The 24,136-nt window shown below is 51.0% G+C and overlaps 1 protein-coding gene across 1 annotated transcript in view; it reads right to left on the reverse strand.

Moving 5' to 3' along the window:
* Positions 1-24,136, reverse strand: part of ZC3H18 (zinc finger CCCH-type containing 18) — a 68,542-nt gene that overhangs the window by 20,219 nt on the left and 24,187 nt on the right. Inside the window, 5 exon segments of the mRNA XM_010355570.2 lie at positions 3,600-3,868; positions 6,089-6,206; positions 15,523-15,680; positions 16,762-16,854; positions 17,147-17,295. Coding sequence (XP_010353872.1) covers positions 3,600-3,868; positions 6,089-6,206; positions 15,523-15,680; positions 16,762-16,854; positions 17,147-17,295 — 787 coding nt within the window.

The raw sequence follows: 24,136 nt of genomic DNA on the forward strand, positions 1-24,136 counted from the left end.
GTGCAGTGGCCGGAACTCAGCTCACTGCAAGCTACGCCTCCCAGGTTCACGCCATTCTCCTGCCTCAGCCTCCCGAGTAGCTGGGACTATAGGTGCCCGCCACCACGCCTGGCTAATTTTTTGTATTTTTAGTAGAGACGGGGTTTCACCGTGTTAACCAGGATGGTCTCGATCTCCTGACCTCGTGATCTGCCCACGTCGGCCTCCCAAAGTGCTGGGATTAAAGGCGTGAGCCACTGCGCCCGGCCCTCAATGTTCTTTAAAAAGATTACTTTGCCTAATGTTAGGAGAGTATGATAAAATACAGCACATTTAGGGAAGTCCACTCATTGTGAGCTGGAGAATGAAAACAGTCAAAACTGGGCCACCAGCTAAGCAGCAGCAACAGCCATGAGTGACCCTGAAACAAAGGCCTGTGAAGTCCTGCCTGAAAGCTGACTTTCAGAAAAGAGTAGACGACTTGTGTTCCACTGTACACAAGAATGGGTGTCGTCCAGCCACACGGACAAGATGATGTGGACGAGGGGCTTGTTTCTGTCCCGTGGGGGAATGCAAATGCTTCCAGAGCCACAGTCGCAGGTCCTGATGGCTGCTGCCCACGCCTGCAGGTCTGGCAGAGTCCAGCGTTATTGGAAGGTGTAGGTTAGGTCCAAATGTGGATTTTATGAGACCAAGTCAAACAACATCCCCGAGTTGGAAGCACAGACTCCTGACTGGGAAGTCTTGCAGCCCATGACCCTGGAAGAGTCTTGGGCTGTTTCCCAACAAGGAAATGCCTTGATCCCTCCTTGCATTTCACTGCCACAGGGACGCTGACACAAACCACCCCTGAGACGGAGCAATGTTTATGATCTCATCGAACCCCCCCTTTTTGAGACAGGGTCTCTTCTCTGTCACCCAGGCTGGATCAAAAAGACCTATGTATAAGAGCTAAAACCATGAAACTCTTAGAAGAGAACATGGCAGTAAATCTTTATGACCCTGTATTAGACAACAGTATCCTACATGACACCAAAACCATAAGCAACAAAAAGAAAACATTAATTGGAATTGCATATCATATACCTGATAAGGGACTTGTGTCTGGAATACGTAAAGGACTATTACCACTCAACAATAAAAACAAATTAAAAAACGAGCAAAGGAGCTGAATAAGCATTTCTCCAAAGAAGATACACAAACGGTCGACGAGCACAGAAAAAGACGCTCTCGTTATCATCTGCCATCAGAGAAATACAAATCTCAACAGCAGGGAGACGTCACACCCACCAAGACAGCTGTCATCAACAAGACGGACAACAGCAAGTGCAGACAAGGATGTGGAGAGATGGCGCCCTCCTACGCGGCCAGCGGGAATGTAAAAGGTGCAGCTGCTGCACACAACAGTCTGGGGGTTTCTCAAATAGCTAAACATAGAGTGACCACGTGATCTAGCAATTCCACACTGAGGTATATGCCCAAGAAAAATGAAAACCTAGGTCCACACAAAAACCTGCACACAAATTCATGTTCACAACAGCCAAGACGTGGAAACAACCCAATGTCCATCAACAAAGGGAGGGACGCAACGTGGCGTATCCATGGAGGAGTAAAGCACTGACCCACGCTACAGCGTGGACACATGTGAAAAACGCTCAAAGTGAAAGAGGTCAGTTACAAAAGGCCATGTATATCGCACACTTGTTTCTACAAAATGTTCTGAACGGGCAGATCCCTAGAGACACAAAGCTGTTAAGAGACTGGGAAGTGGCCGGGTGCGGTGGCTCAAGCCTGTAATCCCAGCACTTTGGGAGGCCAAGACGGGTGGATCACGAGGTCAGGAGATCGAGACCATCCTGGCTAACACCGTGAAACCCCGTCTCTACTAAAAATACAAAAAACTAGCCGGGCGAGGTGGCGGCGCCTGTAGTCCCAGCTACTCGGGAGGCTGAGGCAGGAGAATGGCGTGAACCCGGGAGGCGGAGCTTGCAGTGAGCTGAGATCCGGCCACTGCACTCTGCACTCCAGTCTGGGCGACAGAGCAAGACTCCGTCTCAAAAAAAAAAAAAAAAAAAAAAAAGAGACTGGGAAGTGTGGGGAAAGTGGAGAGTGACTGCTAATGGGTACAAGGTTTCTTCTTTTTTTTTTTTTTGACAGAGTCGTACTCTGTCACCCACGCTGGAGTGCCATGGCACAATCTTGGCTCACTGCAACCTCAACTCAACCTTCTGGGCTTAAGCAATCCTCCTGTATTAGCCTCCTGAGTAGCTGGGACCACAGTGGCGCACTACCACGCCCTAATGTTTTGTATTTTTTTGTAGAGACGGGATTTTGCCATGTTGCCCAGGCTGATCTCCAACTCCTGAGCTCAAGCAATCTGTCCACCTTGGCTGCCCAAAGTGTTGGGATTACAAACATGAGCCACCGTGCCCAGCCTAGATTTTTTTAAAACAATTTTTTTTTTTTTTAAAAGACACAGGGTCTCGCTCTGTCACCCAGGCTGGAGTGCAGCCGTGCAAGGGTAGCTCATGGCAGCCTCCAACACCTGGGCGATCCTGTAATCCTCCTGCCTTGGCCTCCTGAGTAGCTGGGACCACAGGCTCATGCCACCTCGGCCGGCTAATTTTAATTTTTTTTTTTTTTTAATAGAGATGGGGTCTTGCTTTGCTACCCAGGCTGATCTCAAACTCCCGGCTTCAAGCAATCCACTTGCCTCAACCTCCTAAAGTGCAGGAATACAAGTGTGAGCCACCGCAAGGTTTCACTTTGGGAGATAAAAGTGTTCTCATATTGATTGTGATAATGGCTGCACAACTCTGAATATTCTAGAAACCAATGAATTGTACACTTTAAATGGGTATATGTTGCATGGTACATGAATTATATTTCAATAAAGTTGTAAGAAACACCCACAAAAAACATCATCCAGTACTCTAATATCCACTGAGGCCCATCCATTCTGCTCTAATAGTCAAGTATATTTGAAGGAAAAAAACAGCTGTCCTGAGCCCCAGCGCCTGCCTGTCTCATGGGTCTTGGCTGTTCCCCCAGCAGCTGGCAGTAAGGATCATTCTGCATCCAAGGCACCCACTCCACAAAGGAAGTGGCAAGCAGGAAACGGCAGCCCCCCAGCCCTCCCCTGCATGCCGGCTGCTGGAGTGCCTCACCCTGGCCAGCAACACGGACAGCCCACAGCACCTGAGCCCAGTCCCAAGCTCTGGGGCCAGGCGTACTTTGGAATTCAGAACTCTCCTGAGAACAGTAACATGGTGCCCAGGGTGTGAGTTACACACCATGCGTGGTACACAAGGGCAGTGTCTGTTAAAGCACACTGATGTTTGCATGTGGACTGTAAGCACTTTCACATCAGTGAGATCCCCTAGAACAAGAACAGCCTCCCAGGAGCTCAGGGCAGATGTCACCACCTTGGGAGTTTTACAGAAAGGCCCAGTGTCGGAGAGCTTTGGGTTTGGAACTATGGGTTCCGACCATGGGCCTGCACTTGTTCCGTGGGCTCCAGAGCTGTGGGCAGCAGAGTGGAAGCGCAGGTCGAGGGGCTAGGGACAGAGCTGCATGCCGGACCTCCCCCACACCCCGGGGCTTCAGGAACCAGGGTCTACCTTGGTGGCTGCGGGGAGCGGGGCTTGGGTTTCCCCTTCTCCTTCTCCCGCTCCTTCTCCCGGTCGCGGTCACGGTGCTGCCGGTCCTTCTCGTCCCGCTTGGCTCGCTCACGCTCCCACTCCTCCTTCCTCCGCTGCCGCTCCTTGTCGCGCTCACGCTCCCGCTCTCGCTCACGCTCCCTCTGCCGGCGCTCCCGCTCTCGGTCCCGCTCCCGCTCCCGCTCGCGCTCGCGCTGTCTGTTCTCTCTCTCTCGCTCCCGCTCCCTTTCCTTTGTTAAAAAGCCAAACACATGGGGATACAGTGCGTTATTTGGGTGACTGAGGCACTGAAAGCCCTGGCTCCAACACCACGCAATCTGTGTCACAAAATCACACCTAAACCCCACAAACCTACACACAAAACGCCAAGTGCACACGACTATGACTGAACTCTGTGGTGGAGTACAGAGGAGATGGCAAGAGAGAGGCAGGATGAGGGAGCACCCTCCAGTGGAGATCTAATTCCCAACTCTCTCCTTAAAACACAACGTCAAAAACCGGGTCAGATGCCAAATTAGAGCGAACACGAACTAGGAGTGAAATCATCCCAACCGCCAATTCTAGACTAACTCAAGGCAGCAGTTCTGCAGTCACAGCCCAATGCTGCTGGGACAGATGGCCTTCTGCTGTGTGGCCTGGGCAAATCCATTCGTCCATCCAGAGACGGGAGTTCCAGGCTTGTCCCAGGTGGGTGCAGCCACGGCAGTGCACATGCCCTGCCTCTGGAGCAGAGTGGGCATCCAAAAGGCTGCTCCTGTTCTTCTAGTACAATCCTCAGATGCCCTTTCCAACTGTCTCTCTGCTCTTACTCATTCATTTGCTCTAATATTCAATGTTAAAACTGAATAAAGTCCAATTACAGTGCACCTGACGGGTTTCAGGCTTGAGGCCTCTGCTGGGGAGATGTGGGGTGTACCCCCAGCCTCCCTGCTGCCCCTCCCTCGGACACAGCAGAGAGGAACACAGTGGAAAGGGATTCCTGGGGCTTTCTCCCACGTTCCAGGGTACCCTGCCCAGGGGTAGGGAGCAGGACCCTGCAGCCCACCTGCAACGAGGAAGCTGCTCTACGGAGAGACGGGGCACGAGAGGATCGAGCAGGGGGACTTCTCCGGCACAACAGGGCCCTCTCCTCTCGGTGAGCTCACCCTGATGGGCTCCTGAGGAGACAGCTGCACCTGGTCCTCAAAGCTCATGACTGTCCCCGCAGTCACAGAGCAGGAACTACACGGCAGCTTCTAACTGACCCTTCCCTAGAGCACTTCGTCAAATCACCCTAACAGCTAAGATGAGGAACTCACAGTCTGAAGCACTTAATTCATCAATACGCTAAACTGAGGCTCAGACCAGGGAGATTTCCAGGGAGGAAATCTCAGTATAGACCAGTCTTCCATGAGAGCAGTGAGGTGCAGCAGGCCCGCAGGAACACACTTAACAAGCTGGCTGAAGTAGATGAGAACAGGCGCCACATCCTAAACGGGATCACTGAGGGGCAGGGAAGAGTGACACACCCGATCGGGGGACACAGGCACCCCTGGACACAGGCATCATTAAGTATACTGGCAAATCTCATTTTCAAAACCAGGCCGAGCTGGGTTCCGGGGCTCACACCTGTAATCCCAGCACTTTGGGAGGCTGAGGCAGGCAGATCACCTGAGGTAGGGAGTTTGAGACCGGCCTGACCAACATGGCAAAACCCCATCTCTATTAAAAATACAAAAAATTAGCCAGGTGTGATGGTGGGCACCTGTAATCCCAGCAACTCAGGAGGCTGAGGCAGGAGAATCACTTGAACCTGGGAGACGGAGGTTGCAGTGAGCTGAGATCATGCCATTGGACTCCAGCCTGGGCAACAGAGTTAACTCCATCTCCAAAAAAAAAAAAAAAAAAAGAAAGAAAGAAAAAGAAAAAACCAGGACAGGCACAGTGGCTCATATCTGTAATCCCAGCACTCTGGGAGGTCGAGACAAGTGGATTGCTTGAGCTCAGGAGTTCAAAACCATCCTGGGAAACATGGTAAAACCCCATCTTTACAAAAAAATACAAAAAATTAGCTGGGCATGGTGGTGCATGCGTGTGGTTCCAGGAGGCTGAGGCAGGAGAATCGCTTGAACCCAGAAGGTAGAGGCTGCAGTGAGCCACGATTGCATCAGTGCACTCCAGCCTGGGTGACAGTGAGATCCCATCTCAAAAAACAAAAAACAAAAACCAAAAAAACCCCCCAAAACTATAGCAAGAACCAGTTTTCAGGCAAGTCCTTGTTCAAATGACCATTGATTTAATCGCTGGCTCTGAATTAGTTCTCCATAACAATCAATTTGGTTTTGAAATTGGTACACTGTGCTGATTCTATAAGCTCATATAAAGCCCTATATTTTTTACTATAAATAAAAAGGGATGACTTTAATGAACAGATCATGAAGTTCATATCTGGATATTTAAGTCATACTTACTCGGTAATTATGGTACGGCTCTGTTTCTGTATACTGCACCCTGAAATTCTCATACTGTCCGCCACGCCAAAACCGCTCAATTTCATAGTCATAATAAGGGTCCGCATAAGGCTCGAGTCTGAAAAGGGCCAATGAAAAAGAACTCTCATCACTTAGGAACACTGGTATCAAAAGACCACATTAACATTAGGGACAGAAAGGAACAGGCCGTGGCGCAGTGGGGTTTACTCCAGGAGTGCGGGGTTAGATCAAGGTCAGGAAATCCATCCACAAACCACACAGAAGAGCAGGCCAAAAGCCAAAGGGTTCTTTTCGCAGATGACAAAACGTCTGACAAAATTCAATAGTCTTTGTGACAAAAATACTCAAGAAAATAGGAAGTGAGGGCCGGGCGCGGTGGCTCATGCCTGTCATCCCAGCACTTTGGGAGGCCGAGGCGGGCGGATCACCTGAGGTCGGGAGTTTGAGACCAGCCCGACCAACACGGAGAAACCCCGTTTCTACTGAAAATACAAAATTAGCTGGGTGTGGTGGCTCATGCCTGTCATCCCAGCTACCCACAGGGCTGAGGCTGGAGAATCACTGGAACCCGGGAGGCGGAGGTTGCTGTGAGCCGAGATCGTGCCATTGCACTCCGGCCTGGGCATCAAGAGTGAAACTCCGTCTCAAAAATTAAACAAACAAACAAGGAAGTGATACTTTAGCATGATAAAAATATACTGACACACTTTGGAACTAAAGCCAGCACCTTACTCACTGGAGAACAGGAGGAGCTCCCCCAGGAGTCTCCGCAACCACCTGTCCCTGTGTGGAGGCACCACCTGACTGGACAAGGGGAGCCCACTAGAGGCACAAGAACACAAAAACAAGGAGCAAAACGAGCTCAGATTTGCAAAATGATATGATACTACACATGAAAACCCAGAGACTTGATGGCCAATTCAAATAAACAAAAAAGAAACTTGGAAAGGCAGAGGATTAAAAAAATTAACATAGAAATCAGTGTCTTCATAGACACAGATTATAACCAGTTAGAAGGCAGAGTGGAGAAAATCACATTTACAATAGCAACAAAGAAGAAAAAAATACTGAGGAATAAAATATTAACATATTTCACCAGAAATGTGCAGAGCTCATTCCTGAGAGATACGAAGCGTGCGTGAATAAATGGGGAGATGCCTGAGAGACACGAAGAGTGTGTGAATAAGTGGAGAGACACCTTTGTGAATAAATGGAGACACCTGACATGAAGTGTGTGTGAATAAACGGGGAGACGCCTCTTGCACTGGGACAGGACAGCTCGGAATCGCCCACAAGTCAGTCCTTCCTGTGCTGACTTATAAATGTGACACAATCCCAGCAAAAACACCAATGAGCTTCTTTCCGGAGCCAGACAAGCTGACACCCAAGTTCACGTGAAACATCAGACCCCAAGACCAGCCAAGAAAACCCTGGAAATGAAGACATGCCAGACACGACCTCTGAGACATTAAACATCCTAAAAAGCCCGTATAATTAAGCCAGTGCCATCGCAGCACATGAAAACCGGCGGCCAGAAGCAGCAGGCAGGAGGTCCAGACACAGACCCAGGCACGCCCAGAGAGGTGGCGTCTCAGGGACAGAGGGGATTCTTCCTCGAACAGGGAGGGTCAACTGTCCAGCTGCTGGGAAGGTCAGGCTGTCTTCCCCACTGCGCACAGGGTGGTGGGGTCTGCTCTAAACTCCTGGTGGGGCCCACAACTCTGCACCTCCCTTCCTGCAGAGCAGAGGAAACAAAGTGTACACTAGCAAGAGGAGGTCCCTGGACACCCCTCCAGGGTATGCCTCAGCCCCAGGTCAACCCTCTGCTTTGGGTAGACTGGGTGGGAACCTGAGGCATCATGGCTTGCGGTGGCTCCAGCTATGGGTGGCCACTAACACCCTCGAGGTCATCTCCTCAACTCTCCACATGGCCTAGGACTGGCTCTCCCCAAGGACACAGCTTCAGTTCGTTCCAATCAGTCCGACATCATTCAATCGAATGTGCAACTACTCAAATCACACTGAATTACGATACTCAGTAAACATCTGTAGAGACCTGTGGTGACATGACATCATGCTACACAAAAAAGAAGAGGAAGCCTGGACAGCATGCGAGGTACAGCATGTAGAGACAGCTCGTCTCTACAAAAATACAAAATTAGCTAGGTCTGGAGACGTACGGCTGTGGCCCCCAACTACTTGGCGGGCTGAGGCAGGAGGACTACATGAGCCCAGGAGGGCAGAAAAGCCTTTCCCAAAATGAGTGTGAGGGTGTGTGTTCTCTGACAAGAGGGCTGTGCTGGCAAATTTGTTTTTGGGAAACTGCACTTAAGCAAAACGAAAAGGCCTCTTTCCTACAGGCTTTCTGGAAGTCGTGGGTGAGTGGATAGGAATGAGGCACACAGCATTTCCTCAGCGAGGCTGCCTCAGAACCATCTGCTCCGCAGCATGCGCTCTAGAGAACGTGTCAACACAAACACCACCAAGAACCGCAACCGCGTTCTAGAGAGCGTGCCACCACAGCACGCCACCGGGAACCGCACCCGCGTTCTAGAGAGCGTGCCACCACAGCACGCCACCGGGAACCGCACCCGCGTTCTAGAGAGCGTGCCACCACAGCACGCCACCGGGAACCGCACCCGCGTTCTAGAGAGCGTGCCACCACAGCACGCCACCGGGAACCGCACCCGCGTTCTAGAGAGCGTGGCACCACAGCACGCCACCGGGAACCGCACCCGCGTTCTAGAGAGCGTGCCACCACAGCACGCCACCGGGAACCGCACCCGCGTTCTAGAGAGCGTGCCACCACAGCACGCCACCGGGAACCGCACCCGCGTTCTAGAGAGCGTGCCACCACAGCACGCCACCGGGAACCGCACCCGCGTTCTAGAGAGCGTGGCACCACAGCACGCCACCGGGAACCGCACCCGCGTTCTAGAGAGCGTGCCACCACAGCACGCCACCGGGAACCGCACCCGCGTTCTAGAGAGCGTGCCACCACAGCACGCCACCGGGAACCGCACCCGCGTTCTAGAGAGCGTGCACCACAGCACGCCACCGGGAACCGCACCCGCGTTCTAGAGAGCGTGCCACCACAGCACGCCACCGGGAACCGCACCCGCGTTCTAGAGAGCGTGCCACCACAGCACGCCACCGGGAACCGCACCCGCGTTCTAGAGAGCGTGCCACCACAGCACGCCACCGGGAACCGCACCCGCGTTCTAGAGAGCGTGCCACCACAGCACGCCACCGGGAACCGCACCCGCGTTCTAGAGAGCGTGCCACCACAGCACGCCACCGGGAACCGCACCCGCGTTCTAGAGAGCGTGCCACCACAGCACGCCACCGGGAACCGCACCCGCGTTCTAGAGAGCGTGTCACCACAGCACGCCACCGGGAACCGCAACCGCGTTCTAGAGAGCGTGTCACCACAGCACGCCACCGGGAACCGCAACCGCGTTCTAGAGAGCGTGTCACCACAGCACGCCACCGGGAACCGCAACCGCGTTCTAGAGAGCGTGTCACCACAGCACGCCACCGGGAATTGCAACCATGCCAACAACGGACTCCTCAGTACCATCGTGAAAAATTCTGAAACACTCTTGAAATGAATTTGGAAGGGTATTTAATTCAACTTAAAAATAAATGCTACTGGGCAGTATCATGGTCTGCACAAACACTTCCCAAACTGTTTTAGGGAATCCAAAATGCTAATGGGCCTTTTGAGAAAAGGGTTCTGTGATCAAGCAAGGTTGGGCAAAGCTGGGTCGCAGCAAATGGGAGGCTCGCGCCTCATTCTGCAGTCAGCACTTAACCAGCCAGCACCAACAGTGTCCTGTGCACACACATGCATTCTGCACTCCAGAGACCCCGCGTCCCCAGAGGTCTGGGCAGTGTCAGGCTCAGCACTGGCACGTGGAGTGGACTACTCCTCGCTGGAGGGGAGAACCCGAGGTCCTGGTCAAGAGGAACCACTGGACACGCCTACCAGAGGCAGGTGGTTTCTGCCCACAGCCCTGCCCAGGGAGAGGCATGGCAGGTGAAAAGTTGAGCAATTAGAGAACGTGTAACAATCAGACGTTTGGAGCTTGGAGATCACTTTGTTTAACCATTTCATTTCAATGACAAGGAAACTGGAGCTCAAAAAGTACTAGAAAAAGTTCTAAAATGTCGAACATGACCCACTTTTAATCTAAGGGTTATGCAATATTACACAATGAAACACAGCTTGCATTTGTACAATTCAGGTTGAAATTGTGCTGACCTCAACCCAGGTGGAGGGAGGCTGTGCTCTGCAAAGGGTGGGAGTCAGGTGCTCACATGCCCCTGCCTGCTGCAGAGACCCAAGGTGAAAAGGAGGGTCCCAGGCAGTTCACAAAGGGAGCAGTGATGCAGCCCCCTGCTGCCTCTTGTCCCTCACCCCACCCAGCATGGTCTGGGTGGTGCCCACCTGCCTGTTGCCCACCTTCCTGTTGCAATGTTGGCTACTGAAAGTGAAGGCAGGGGATGAGGTCCCCGAAGGCATGAAGAGGCCACAGGCAATGCCTGGGCACCCATACACCCATCTGCCCTCAGAGTCTGTGGGACTGTGGGCTTGCCCATGTGGAGCAAGCCTGTCTCACTCTCCAGGTAGCCCAACCCTCCCTCCCTGCTCACTCAGGGGCTTCCCTACAGAGCACCAGCAAATCCCAGGTAAATCCACTTGTACTCTCTCAGGTAAGCATCTGGGACAAAGGAGGTGCTCGACCAGCATCTGGTAGACCTGTTACCTGAGGAAAGGGAGTATGCTTTTTGAAAATTACTGTTCTGGTTTCTCTGTATCCCAGCCTGACATCCTACTCCAAAGAACAGCAGCCTGCACTCCCATCTCTAATACACTGGCACCGCACCACTTCCTGTGCTGGGGGCGTATGGGAAGTTGGCAGGGCCCAGTCCGTGGCCCTGGACATGGCCTGACAGCCTGACGCTGATTTAACCAGAAACTCTGTTCACGGTGGGGCTACTACTGACAACCGCATTTCTCACAGGTGACATCCTGTGCACACTAGAGGCCCCCCGTGTCTTTGGGTCACATGTCCCTATTGGACTTGTAGAACATTCTGGGTATAGCATCCCCAGCAGCCCTATGAAAAGATGACATTTCTCCTTTTTTTTTTTAAGACAGAGTCTCACTCAGTTGCCCAGACTGGAGTGCAGTGGCACGATCTTGGCTCACTGCAAGTTCTGCCTCCCGGGTTCACGCCATTCTCATGCCTCAGTCTCTCGAGTAGCTGGGACTACAGGCGCCCGCCACCATGCCCGGCTAATTTTTTTGTATTTTTTTTTAGTAGAGATGGGGTTTCATGGTGTTCGCCAGGATGGTCTCAATCTCCTGACCTTGTGATCTGCCCGCCTCAGCCTCCCAAAGTGATGGGATTACAGATGTGAGCCACCGCGCCTGGCTGTCATTTCTTAGTCTTACATATGTGAGAGTTTTTTGCTTTGTTTTTTGAGAGTCTCACTCTGTCACCCAGGCTGGAGTGCAGTGGCACCATCTCAGTTGCTGCAACCTCCACCTCTCGGGTTCAAGAGATTCTCCCACCTCAGCCTCTTGAGTAGCTGGGATTACAGGCGCACATTGCCACGTCTCAAAAAAAAAAAAACAAAAAAAAAAAAACAAAAAAAAACAAATAAATAAAATAAAATAAAGAAGATATGGAGTCTCACTCTGTCGCCCAGGCTGGAGGGCAGCGGCACAATCTTGGCTCACTGCAACCTCCGCCTCCCAGGTTCAAGCAATTCTCCTGCCTCAGCCTCCCGAGTAACTGGGATTACAGGAGCATACTACCATGCCCTGCTAATTTCTTCTGTATTTTAGTAGAGACAGAGTTTTACCATGTTGCCCAGGCTGGTCTCGAACTCCTGAGCTCAGGCAATCCGCCCACCTCGGCCTCCCCGAGTGCTGGGATTACAGCGTGAGCCACCGCACCCGGCTGCAAAGTATTATTTTTACTAAGTGATCCTGCTAGGTGAATTTTTAATTCCAAAAGAGATATAAAGAAAAAACAGGCCGGGCGCGGTGGCTCACGCCTGTAATCCCAGCACTTTGGGAGGCTGAGGTGGGCGGATCACGAGGTCAGGAGATCGAGACCATCCTGGCTAACACGGTGAAACCCTGTCTCTACTAAAAAAAAAAAATACAAAAATTTAGCTGGGTGTGGTGGCGGGTGCCTGTAGTCCCAGCTACTCGGGAGACGGGGGCAGGAGAATGGTGTGAACCCGGGAGCCTACAGTGAGCCAAGATGGCGCCCCTGCACTCCAGCCTGGGCGACAGAGCGAGACTCTGTCTCAAAAAAACAAACAAACAAAAAAAACAAAAGGAAAACAACAACAACAACAAAAGGAAAAACAATTTTCTTGTCCTTTATACAGTACCAGACTATTTCCTGAAGACTTCTCGAACAGGCATCATAGTCCACTGGTTCTACAATGACGTACCTAGAGCTCCATCCTATAGTAAGCAAAGCCTGCCTGCATGAAGGTGCTTCTATGTGACAATTAGTTGCAAAACTCAACATCAGATGGCTAACGTCTATATTCCCAGCAACTTAGAAGGCTCAGGCACGAAGACGGCTTGAGTCCAGGAGTTGGAGACCAGCCTGAGCAACATAGCAAGACCTCATCTCAAAACGCCAACAGAAAACCCTCAACATTAGGAAATAAAATGACGTGGTATCTTTAGAGGGTTTATGTCCCTGGAATTACTTAAAATCAATGATTCTCAGACTTTAATATGCATCATAATTACCTGGAGGGTTTGTTTTTAACAAACCACTGGCTGGGCTCTCCCTGGAGTTTCAGACACAGTCTGTCTGGGGTGGGGCTGAGAACCTGACCTCTCACATACTGCCGGGACAGACGTGGCTGAGGTTGAGGCGCCACGCCAGGAGGTCACAGCTATCAATCCAGGCTGCATTCTCCTCACCTGTGCAGCAGGGACATGGCCCTGACCTCGGCCTGCTGTGACCCAAAACAGGCCAGGGGCACCGGATGCAAAGCCTGTCATGCAGCCGGATTCCAGCATGTGAGTGCTGCTGGCTTGGCCTCTTCTGTGCCATTAGGGCCCTGGAGCCTGATGGCCAACTGGGCTGCCAGCCACCCTCCTGCACACCCTACAAGCTGTGGCCTGCTTTGCCAGCTGTTCCAGGTGAGGCCCAGCCTGCAGCAGGCACGGGTAGGACTGAGAAGGCTGGGTGACAAGGGGAGCCACTCATGCCAAGAGCACGCACCAGGACGCCTGAGCTTGTAGCGCAGCTCCCTCCCTCCCTCTGGGTCTCAGCAGCCCAGCCACACTGGCTCCCTCCACTTACTGTTTTCCTCTGCAGCCATCGGGTGGACCCAACTTTCCCTTAGGTGCTCTTTGTGACAATCATAGGGTGGTCTCCACCCTCCTGGCAGGACGTTGACTGACAGTTCTTCCCACTGTGTCTATCAGAAACAGCCAGGGCACCTCGTCACTGTGACACATGCACCCTGACCCTGTTCCCAGAGGTCCTGACTCACCAGGTCTCAGGGGAGGCCTGGCACAAAAGGCCGCAGATTAACTGTAACATGCAGAGGCCACACTATAAAAACAAACAAAATACAAACATACGGAAAAACCTGGCTCTCAGACACCAATGAAAACCTTTCAGCCCTGACTGCCGAGGCTTTAGCATTTGGGGGTCCTGCAGTGTAGACACCGGCTCCTGGGAGAGAAGCTAGGGAGCCAGGAGCCAGCTTCTGTCACCTGGTGCCAGGACGGGAGACACCTGTTTCTGTAACCAACACTGATACACAAAACACACACAGAGGGCACTCCAAAAAACCTCAGAGACCTGCCGACCCGCTTCCAAGCAGGCAGTTTTCAGGTCCCTGCTCCAGTCAGGGAAACTGGAAATAGAGGGTCAAGGATCATACCCAGGTTCTAAAATCCATCATCCCATCACTCCCCACACATATTTATAGAGTCCTCCGTGCGCACGAGCTCTGGGGCAGGAAACACGATAGGTACATCTAACAAAAAAAAAACAAAACAAAACACAAAGGCCTCCAGGGCTTCAGGAGACACCCCCGGGGATCCTGCAGAGTTCTGACTCGAATGCATCTTTCTGTGATCTGACATTCCACACGAAATTTCATGAGAAAATGTACACGTTTTAACCAAGTCTTTAAATACCTATCCCTTCAACCTCTAAGCTGTCACCTTCTGGGGCAGGTGTGGGCCACTGGGGCTTCCTTCCCTAACTCCTGCAGGCAGAAAGCCCAGGGGAGCCTGCTCGCAGCAAGAAGGCCTTGAGAAGGGCCTTGCAGGGCCAAGTCAACAGGACCGAATCCTGGAGTGCACGCACTGCACGCCTTCCTTTTCTGTGCGCCGTTTATTATCACTCCAGACAGAAATCATAGTGATTATGATTCCCTAATAGCTACCAGAAATGTACAGGGCTGCTAAAGTCTCAGCATAATGGAGCGCCAATTCAGATCTGAGAGAATTATAATCCACTTCCTCGCCCTGAACCTCACTGTGCCACCCACAGACAGAGTTTTGTAAACAGCACTTTGCATGCCACGCAATCCTCCCAAGGTCTGACTTCCACCCTTCAACCTAGGCACTTCTTCTGTAAGACAGGATTTTTAAACACCAGGCATACATGGGCCAGGCACAATGGTTCACACCTGTAATCCCAGCACTCTGGGAGGCCGAGGTGGGCGGATCACTTGAGGTCAGGAGTTCAAGAACATCCTGGCCAACATGGCGAAATCCCATCTCTACTAAAAATACAAAAATGAGCTGGGTGTGGTGGTGCACACCTGTAGTCCCAGCTACTTGGGAGGCTGAAGCAGGAGAATCGCTTGAACCCACAGAGGCGAAGGTTGCAGTGAGCCGAGATTGCACCACTGCACTCCAGCCTGGGCGACAGAGTGAGAATCCGTCCCAGAAAAAAAAAAAAAAAGACCAGCCATCAATGCCCTGAAGGAGCCAAGCAGTGAAGACAAAACAGCACTGACAGCGAAGAGGCTGCAGCTGTTATGCTCCTGGCTTGTGGCAACCTCCACACATTTCCTGGCTCCTGGGTAATGTGGGGAGGGGTAAGGAGCCAGAAACACAGACTTGTGAGGCTCTAGAGGCCTGGAGGACAGTTGCGAAAACTCTCAGAGCTCAGGAACCACAATGGTGTGAGCACTGCCCGTCGAGACCCACAGCACAGAGCCGCAACGCTTCCTTCCCAGAAGCAAAAAGCTGAGATGAGCTGTGAGGACCATGGCTGAATGCTCCCAGGCATGTCACTGCGACTCCAGCAAGTGGGGCTGGGCCCCAGCCGAGGGCACCCTGGGGCACCGGACATGGCCGCAGGCAGGGAGGAAACGGAGGGGCAGGCGGGGCCATTCCTTACACTGTGTCTCTGACATCTCTCGGGATCCGAGAATTCCAATCTCGAAAAGCTTCATTTTCTTTGTCAAATTCCCGTTCGTCTTCGCCAATGGTCACCGTAAACCTTTTCTCTTCAAAATCAGGCTCCTGTTCTTTTCGGATAGTTGCTTTTTTTAAAACCTACCATTGTAAGAAGAAAGAAGTCAACACGGAGGGGAATGCTGGGCGTCGCTGGTAGGAAACACAAAAGGGGCCGCCCCACCCGACTGCAGCAGCCCCCCAGGAGCAGGAGCCGCAGGCTGCAAGTGCTCGAGGGTGAGGGGCGGACACAGCACAGGCATCTCTCTGGGGAGGGCAGTCTGCGCCCGTCCCTGCATGAACAGCTGCCCCCAGCCTCCGTGTGCCCACGTGAGGCATTCATCACTTCCTTCAACTACCCTTGGAACTGAACCCACGGTTCAGTTATTCAGTGACAAGCAGCACGTGGAGTGGCTGGAGTCTCAGAGGGAAGGAGGTGACATGCCGAGGGAGAGAGGAGGAACATCTTGTCCATCATTTCCCAGCAGAGAGGCTGACCAGGAAAATGAGGAAGCGGGGCTGGGTGCCGGCAGAGTGGTTCCCAGAGCTTAAGTTCATACACTGGGGCCAACATGGGCCTAGAGGGAGGGAGTGTGCAGTGACGGGGCCAGAAAGCCCCAAGCTCTCTCCAGAAGAGCAGCACCGAGTCTCAGGAACATGAGGCGCAGATCCCGGCGGTGCGGTGAGGGCAGCCTCACCAGGCTTTCTGTGAGTGGCTGGAGACGGCACCCTGTGCTCCTGGGCAGCGCCAGACGGGGGCCCAGTGCTGATCCAGCCCCATGAAGACAGTGGGTGTGCCCTGGACTGAAATTCCTGGCCTACTGGGCTGCTGCCTGAGACAGTTAGATATAATTCTCCATCCTTCTGGGCCTGGTGGCGCATGCCTGTAATCCCAGCTATTTGGGAGGCCGAGGCAAGAGAATCGCATGAACCTGGGACGTGGAGGCCGCAATGAGTCGAGATGGGCTATTGCACTCCAGCCTGGGCAACAAGAGTGAAACACCTGTCTCACACACACACACACACACACACAAAAAGACACCACAGAAACCGACCCCTAACTTCAGAGCTTTTTTTCTGGGGCTTTCCATGGCTGTCTCTGGACTGAGGAAATCCCAGTTTTGTCAAGAACCACGCCTGTAATAGCATCTTTCTTGTAAGGATTTCTGCCGAATTCTGTTACCTCCTTTGCATGCCGGAGTCCTCGTTCCCAGGCACTCTCTGTTGGGGGCTCTGGAGGGGGTGGAGGCAAAATTTCATCAACTACCGGCCCACCCTGTTGAAAAATGAGAAGGGAGAAGGTGAGAAAGTAAAACTTTCAAGTGTACAGAGAAACCAGACAGTAAAAACATCAAAACAACACAAGCTGGCCGTGTGTGGCCGCTCTCCTTCCACCAAGCCTCACTCCATCCCCAGAAAGCCGAGGCCTGCTTCCACTCGGGACAACAGAAGCAGCTGAAAGGGGGCACTGAGCCTGCGCTAAGGCACAGCGACTTGTCTTAAGCTTGAGATTCAGACAGAGCTCAGCTGGCTGATGTGCTAACAATGAAAGAAGAGGCATCACGCACCCAAGGGTTGGCGGGCATCAGCGGGTGAGGTCCGAGAGGCGGGGCGCCATTAGGCGGGAAGGGGTCGGCTTTGGTGATTAGGGAGTAGTTCCCCTTGTCGTTCACTCCAGGGTGTATAAACCTACAATTCATTCCCCAGGTACAGTTCCCTACGGAAACAAAAGTGAGATCAGAAAGGGTCCACAAGAGCCTAACTGCACAAGGGCAGCTGCTGGGGTTGGGGGTGGGAGAGGGCAGTGGCCATGTTTACCCAGGCCTGATGGTGAGCCACACAGCAGTGGGGACTGAACGGGGAGGTGGGTGGGATAAGCCTGGAGAGGCTGAGCCAGGCAGCTGCACCTGCCCAGGCACAGCAGTTCCCCAGAGGCTGCCAGGAACCCATGGCGCCTTGGTCACAGGAAACCGCCCGTTTCAATGTCACTTTGTGGAGAGTTCATGCATACCAACTGTCTGAGTACTAATTTTCCCCTTAAACCAGAAAAGCCCCAGAGCTTTGCTTCCAGCCCTGGCCCAGGCTCATCTAGGTACAACTGGATGTTAACTGTATTTGTGCTGAAATAGACATCAGTGAGAAGCATTAACAACGATCAGAAGCCTGCAGGTGTGCTCAGGGTGCCCTTGGCCACCTCTGCACATCTGCATTTCTCTTATGAAAATTCTCACAGAGCATTTCAAGATATTTCTGGAATTTAAACAGAGCTTTTACACTTTGCTCATAAATAACAATCACAATCCTTCATCTTCACCAGAACATCAGGGTTAGTAAAGGAAACCTCGACTTTTCAGTGCAGAATGTAAGACATCTAAGTGTTTAATTACTGAATCACTTTTTAAAAATGTACTTTTTTGAATAAATAATATGTACACATTGTTTAAAACCAAATATGGCATACAGTATCTAAGTGATTTTAGAAATTTTTTCAATGGGTTAACATACAGTTAGACTTTAAATCATTTAAAATTTTAATCTTAAACATCATGAATACTTAAGCTTGCATTAAAACCAACTCAACACAACATAATAACAATATCAATCCAAATTAAACATGAAAGGAAGTAAACTTAAAATTGCTTATCTGGAAATGCAAAAATGACAAAGTAATTTTTAAAATTTCTAAAAGCATTTCAGAGATCACACATAAGTCAAAAGAGGTTGGGAGGCCAGGCACAGTGGCTCACGCCTGTAATCCCAGCACTTTGGGAGGCCGAGGCGGGAGGATCGTGAGGTCAGGAGATCGAGGACATCCTGGCTAACAGTGAAACCCCCACCTCTACTAAAAAAAAAAAAAACAAAAAATTAGCCTGGCATGGTGGGAGGCGCCTGTAGTCCCAGCTACTCGGGAGGCTGAAGCAGGATAATGGCGTGAACCCGGGAGGTGGAGCTTGCAGTGAGCCAAGACTGCGCCACTGCACTCCAGCCTGGGTGACAGAGCGAGACTCCATCTCAAAACAAAACAAAACAAAACAAAAGAGGTTGGGAAATGTTATTCTACAGGGGGTTCAAAAATCCAGAGCCTCAGAGAGATTGAAAGAAAAACCGACTACGCAGTCATACAACTAAGAGAGACTCAACACACCACAGAGCTCTTCATGATTTGCCTCTGAAAATACTCATGCAGGCCGGGCGCGGTGTCTCAAGCCTGTAATCCCAGCACTTTGGGAGGCCAAGACGGGCAGATCACGAGGTCAGGAGATCGAGACCATCCTGGCTAACATGGTGAAACCCCGTCTCTACTAAAAATACAAAAAACTAGCCAGGCGAGGTGGCGGGCGCCTGTAGTCCCAGCTACTCGGGAGGCTGAGGCAGGAGAATGGCGTGAACGCGGGAGGCGGAGCTTGCTGTGAGCTGAGATCCGGCCACTGCACTCCAGCCCGGGTGACAGACCGAGACTTCGTCTCAAAAAAAAAAAAAAAAAAAAAAAAAAAAAGAAAATACTCATGCAGTATTCCAAATCACGTGTGTAACTAAACAAGTAACAAAAGCTCATTGTAAAAAATGTCCAAGTACAGAAAAGTGCTGACAACAGAAACCACAGCTTTTCTGTACTCCTTTTTCTTGTTTTGCAGATGGAGTCTTGCTCTGTCACCCAGGCTGGAGAGAAATGACACAATCCTGGCTCACTGCAACCTGCACCTCCTGAGTTTCAGCGATTCTCCTGCCTCAGCCTCCTGAGTAGCTAGGATTACAGGTGGACACCACCATGCCCGGCTAATTTTTATATTTTTAGTAGAGACAGGGCTTTACCATGTTGGCCAGGATGGTCTTGAACTCCTGACCTTGTGATGTGCCCGCCTCAGCCTCCCAAAGTGCTGGGATTATAGGCATGAGCCACTGCACTCGGCCTCTGTACTACTTTTTCATCTAGAATATATATCTGGGTGGTGGCTAAATGTTATTGTTCTTCTATTTACAAAAATTTTTAGGACATCACCTACGAACCTGCTGTCAAAAAAGATCCTTTCTCACTGATACTGGCAGGGGGAGAAAAGAGGAACAAGGCAGAAGAGAACAAAGCAGCAAGCACCGAACAGCAAGCCGAGAAGGTGAGCGTGGGGCTGCCGCCAGACACCAGACGCTAGTGGGTGACAGTGTTCAGCTCTTGGGGGCCACCTGCCCGGGGGTGCTGAGCACTGCCCTGCCCCTGGCCAGAGTAAAGGGGAAGATGGCTCTGGAAAGCAGCACAGTTGGCCTGCACCTCTAGCTGGAACACACCTAAAGCAGATGTCAGGCAAAAAGAACACTGCTGTCCCATCCACCTTTTTAAAATGTGAACTTTTATCTGTGTAGGAACACACCCAACTGTTGAGAATGTGGGAAGGGGCTTTAGATTTTATTTTCTTGACTTCTGCCAGTCCATATTACTTTATTTCCTTTTTTTTTTTTTTTGAGACAGTCTTGCTCTGTCGCCCAGGCTAGAGTGCAGTGGAGCGATCTCGGCTCATTGCAACTTCTGCCTCGTGGGTTCGAGCAGTTCTCCTGCCTCAGCCTCCCGAGTAGCTGGGATCACACGTGGATACCCCCACGCCCAGCTAATGTTTGTATTTTTAGTAGAGATGGGGTTTTGCCATACTGGCCAGGCTGGTCTCAAACACCTGACCTCAGGTGATCTGCCCGCCTCGGCCTCCCAAAGAGCTGGGATTACAGGTGTCAGCCACCATCCCCAGCCTTACTTTCACAATTTAAAAAGCAATTTGTTTAAAAAAAAATTATCCGGCCGGGCGCGGTGGCTCAAGCCTGTAATCCCAGCACTTTGGGAGGCCGAGACGGGCGGATCACAAGGTCAGGAGATCGAGACCGTCCTGGCTAACACGGTGAAACCCTGTCTCTACTAAAAATGCAAAAAAATTAGCCGGGCGTGACGGCGAGCGCTTGTAGTCCCAGCTGCTTGGGAGGCTGAGGCAGGAGAATGGCGTAAACCCTGGGAGGCGGAGCTTGCAGTGAGCTGAGATCCAGCCACTGCACTCCAGCCTGGGCGACAGAGCGAGACTCCGCCTCAAAAAAAAAAAAAAAAAAAATATATATATATATCCGAAAATGGAAGCAAAAATAAAGATCTTCTGGTATACAAACTGTATACTCTTCTGTTTCTAACTGGGACTTCAAACCTAAAATGTATGTGGATTGTGATTCTAACAGCATAAAGAGAGTCCTGCAGATACTGCGTACAAAGACATGGCCTCAGGCCAGAGAGGACAAGGAGAGACAGAGGCCGCGGGAGCGGGGTGGAGGCAGCTCCTTCACTGCTGAAATGTCTAATACTATTTCTGGCTTCGAGGCAGGATGATGGTCTTTTTCTTAACTAGAATGTCAGCACAGTAGCAACTGTTTGTTTTTGTTTTTTTTGAGATGGAGTTTTGTTCTTGTTGCCCAGGCTGGAGTGCAATGGCATGATCTCAGCTCACTGCAACCTCCACCTCCCAGGTTCAAGTGATTCTCCTGCCTCAGCCTCCCGAGTAGCTGGAATTACAGGCATGCACCACCACGTCTGGCTAATTTTGCATTTTTAGTAGAGATGAGTTTCTCCATGTTGGTCAGGCTGGTGTTGAGCCTGCGACCTCAGGTGATCCGCCTACCTCGGTCTCCCAAAGTGCTGGGATTACAGGCGTGAGTCACCACGCCCAGCCAACTATTTTATTATCTTATTAATCTTCATGCCTGTGTAAACATAGTGTTATTTTACATATATGAAATATTTCATAATAAAATGAAATACTTGTAAATAAAAAATATCCACCCACTCTAAAAGGTACACTGTGAAGTCGACCTCCTACCCCATGGCCATTGCCAGAGGCAGTTATGAATGTACTGGGGCTCCATCCATCAATCATTCCCCCTTTTACCTGACAATATATATCATGCTCTGTGTTGAACCTCGCTTTTTTTCACTGAACAATGTAACTACAGAAAGGGAACCTGCATGCTCAGCAGCAACAAACCCAAACTGGATCAGGGAAACAGACAGGAAACAGACAGGAAACGTGGAAAATCCAAAACTAAACAGAGACGGCAGGAAGTGAGGCTCAGCTCATGCTCCAGTACAGCCCACATGAAAAATCTTTAAATGTCTCTTCTGATTTTGAATACAGTAAATATCCATTCACTGTTTCCTTGGTTCACATGGGTCATTTCTATTGACACGTATAATGGTAACAGAAATTGAGAAAGGCCTTTTTTTTTTTTGAGATGGAGTCTCGCTCTGTCGCCCGGGCTGGAGTGCAGTGGCCGGATCTCAGCTCACTGCAAGCTCCGCCTCCTGGGTTTACGCCATTCTCCTGCCTCAGCCTTCCGAGTAGCTGGGACTACAGACGCTCGCCACCTCGCCCGGCTAGTTTTTTGTATTTTTTAGTAGAGACGGCGTTTCACGGTGTTAGCCAGGATGGTCTCGATCTCCTGACCTCGTGATCCACCCGTCTCGGCCTCCCAAAGTGCTGGGATTACATGCTTGAGCCACCGCGCCTGGCCCCGAGAAAGGCCTTTAAAGATAACTCATTATTGAGTAACAACAAGGTATCTGATAGATAGTAACCAATATTTATGAAACTAGTTTAAAACACTTGGTGAGAGGAGCGGCATTCTTTGCCTTTTTGCGAATCCCTTGAATGCTGACCCTGGAAAACCCCTGGCCTCCCATCTGTGTGCGATCGGCCATGAAGGGCTGCTGTGGCTGAAGCAGGAGAGGACATTACAGACCCACTTAGAGACTCAGCTAGAAAGGGAGGAGCATCTAAAAGCCTTTTCAGATGTGCTGAGAGCTTCTTCCTGACACCGCACTCAGCACGGGAAAGCTCCTTACAGTGAGCTGCAATCGAATCCTATCATCACCCTTTCCCAGCTTGGCTTCTCTAAAATCCATTAGTCTGTCTTGAACTTTGAATGGGTCTTTTACAAAGGCATGATTCTGTGACATCCAGCAATGGTCACCTGAGAAAGTCCTGACACACGGAGAAGGTGGTGAGCACACAAACCAATTTTCAACGGAAAGCTTCAATTTTACTACTGCTAACACTGTCCGTTGTTCCCCTTGAAGCCACAGGCTTACTTTGCTCCTGCAAGGACCCGGACCTGCATGCCCTGGCATGTCTGCCAGTCTGTCACGAATGTGTGCTCCACGGAGAGTGCGCAGGGTCAGCTGCAGCTCAAGCCTTGCACGTGCTGCCCTTCGAGGCCGCTGGACTTGAGTGTTGGCAGGGGCTCTACTCGCGCTGCCACTCCGCCATGCTGAGTACTAAGAGACATGCACAGTAGGACCCCTCCTCTGCTTTCTGGCTTTCCACAATTTCAGTTACCTGTGGTCTGAAAATATTAAATAGACAATTCCAAAAATAATTCCTAAGTTTTAAATGATGTTCTGTGTTGAGCAGCATGATGAAATCTTGTGCCGTCCTCTGTCCCACCTGGGACACGAATCATCCCTTTGTCCAGCAGATCCACGCTGTCCACGACGCTAACTGCCCACTAGTCATCTAGCAGCCCTCTTGGCCACCAACAACCGTTGGGAGCACGGCGGTGCTGTGCTCACTGTGGCTGTGACCCAGGATCACTGGGGGCAGATGACCTTCCTGCTGATGCATCAGCAGGAGGTCACGAGGGGCCCAATGCCACGTGGCAGGGCTTCCGTGTCATCAAGGGAGCATTTCATCTTATGTCATCAGATGGCTGAGTGCAGTAAAGTGAGCTCTTTTGAGAGACTACATTCACATTTTTATTACAACTGCTCTATTTTATGATTGGCTATTGCTGTTAATCTCTTACTGTGCCTAATTTATAAATTCAATTTTATCATAAGGATGTACTTATAAAATCATGGAACTGTATGCTTAAAATGGGTCAATTTCATGGCACATAAATATGACTTTAATAAAGTTTTTTTAAAAGATCTTATAGGCCGGGCGCGGTGGCTCAAGCCTGTAATCCCAGCACTTTGGGAGGCCGAGACGGGCGGATCACGAGGTCAGGAGATCGAGACCATCCTGGCTAACACGGTGAAACCCCGTCTCTACTAAAAATACAAAAAACTAGCCAGGCGAGGTGGCGGGCGCCTGTAGTCCCAGCTACTCGGGAGGCTGAGGCAGGAGAATGGCGTGAACCCGGGAGGCGGAGCTTGCAGTGAGCCGAGATTCGGCCACTGCACTCCAGTCTGGGTGACAGAGCAAGACTCCGCCTCAAAAAAAAAAAAAAACAAAAAGATCTTATAAATAATAATAAATAAAACACCTGTACTCAAGTGTAAGATTTAATTAAATTATAATTCTTACTACTACAGCACAGACATGAAGTAAAGTGGCATGGGAGGCCAAGGTGGGTGGATCATCTGAGGTCAGGAGTTCGAGATCTGCCTGACCAACTGAAACACAAAATTTAGTCACTACTAAATTACAAAAATTAGTTGGGCATGGTGGCCTGTGCCTATAATCTCAGCTACTCAGGAGGTTGAGGCAGGAGAATCGCTTGAACCCGGGAGGCGGAGGCTGCAGTGAGCAGTCATACCA

The sequence above is a fragment of the Rhinopithecus roxellana genome, chromosome 20 (genome assembly GCF_007565055.1).
Source record: "Rhinopithecus roxellana isolate Shanxi Qingling chromosome 20, ASM756505v1, whole genome shotgun sequence".
In the NCBI taxonomy this organism is placed as follows: domain Eukaryota; kingdom Metazoa; phylum Chordata; class Mammalia; order Primates; family Cercopithecidae; genus Rhinopithecus; species Rhinopithecus roxellana.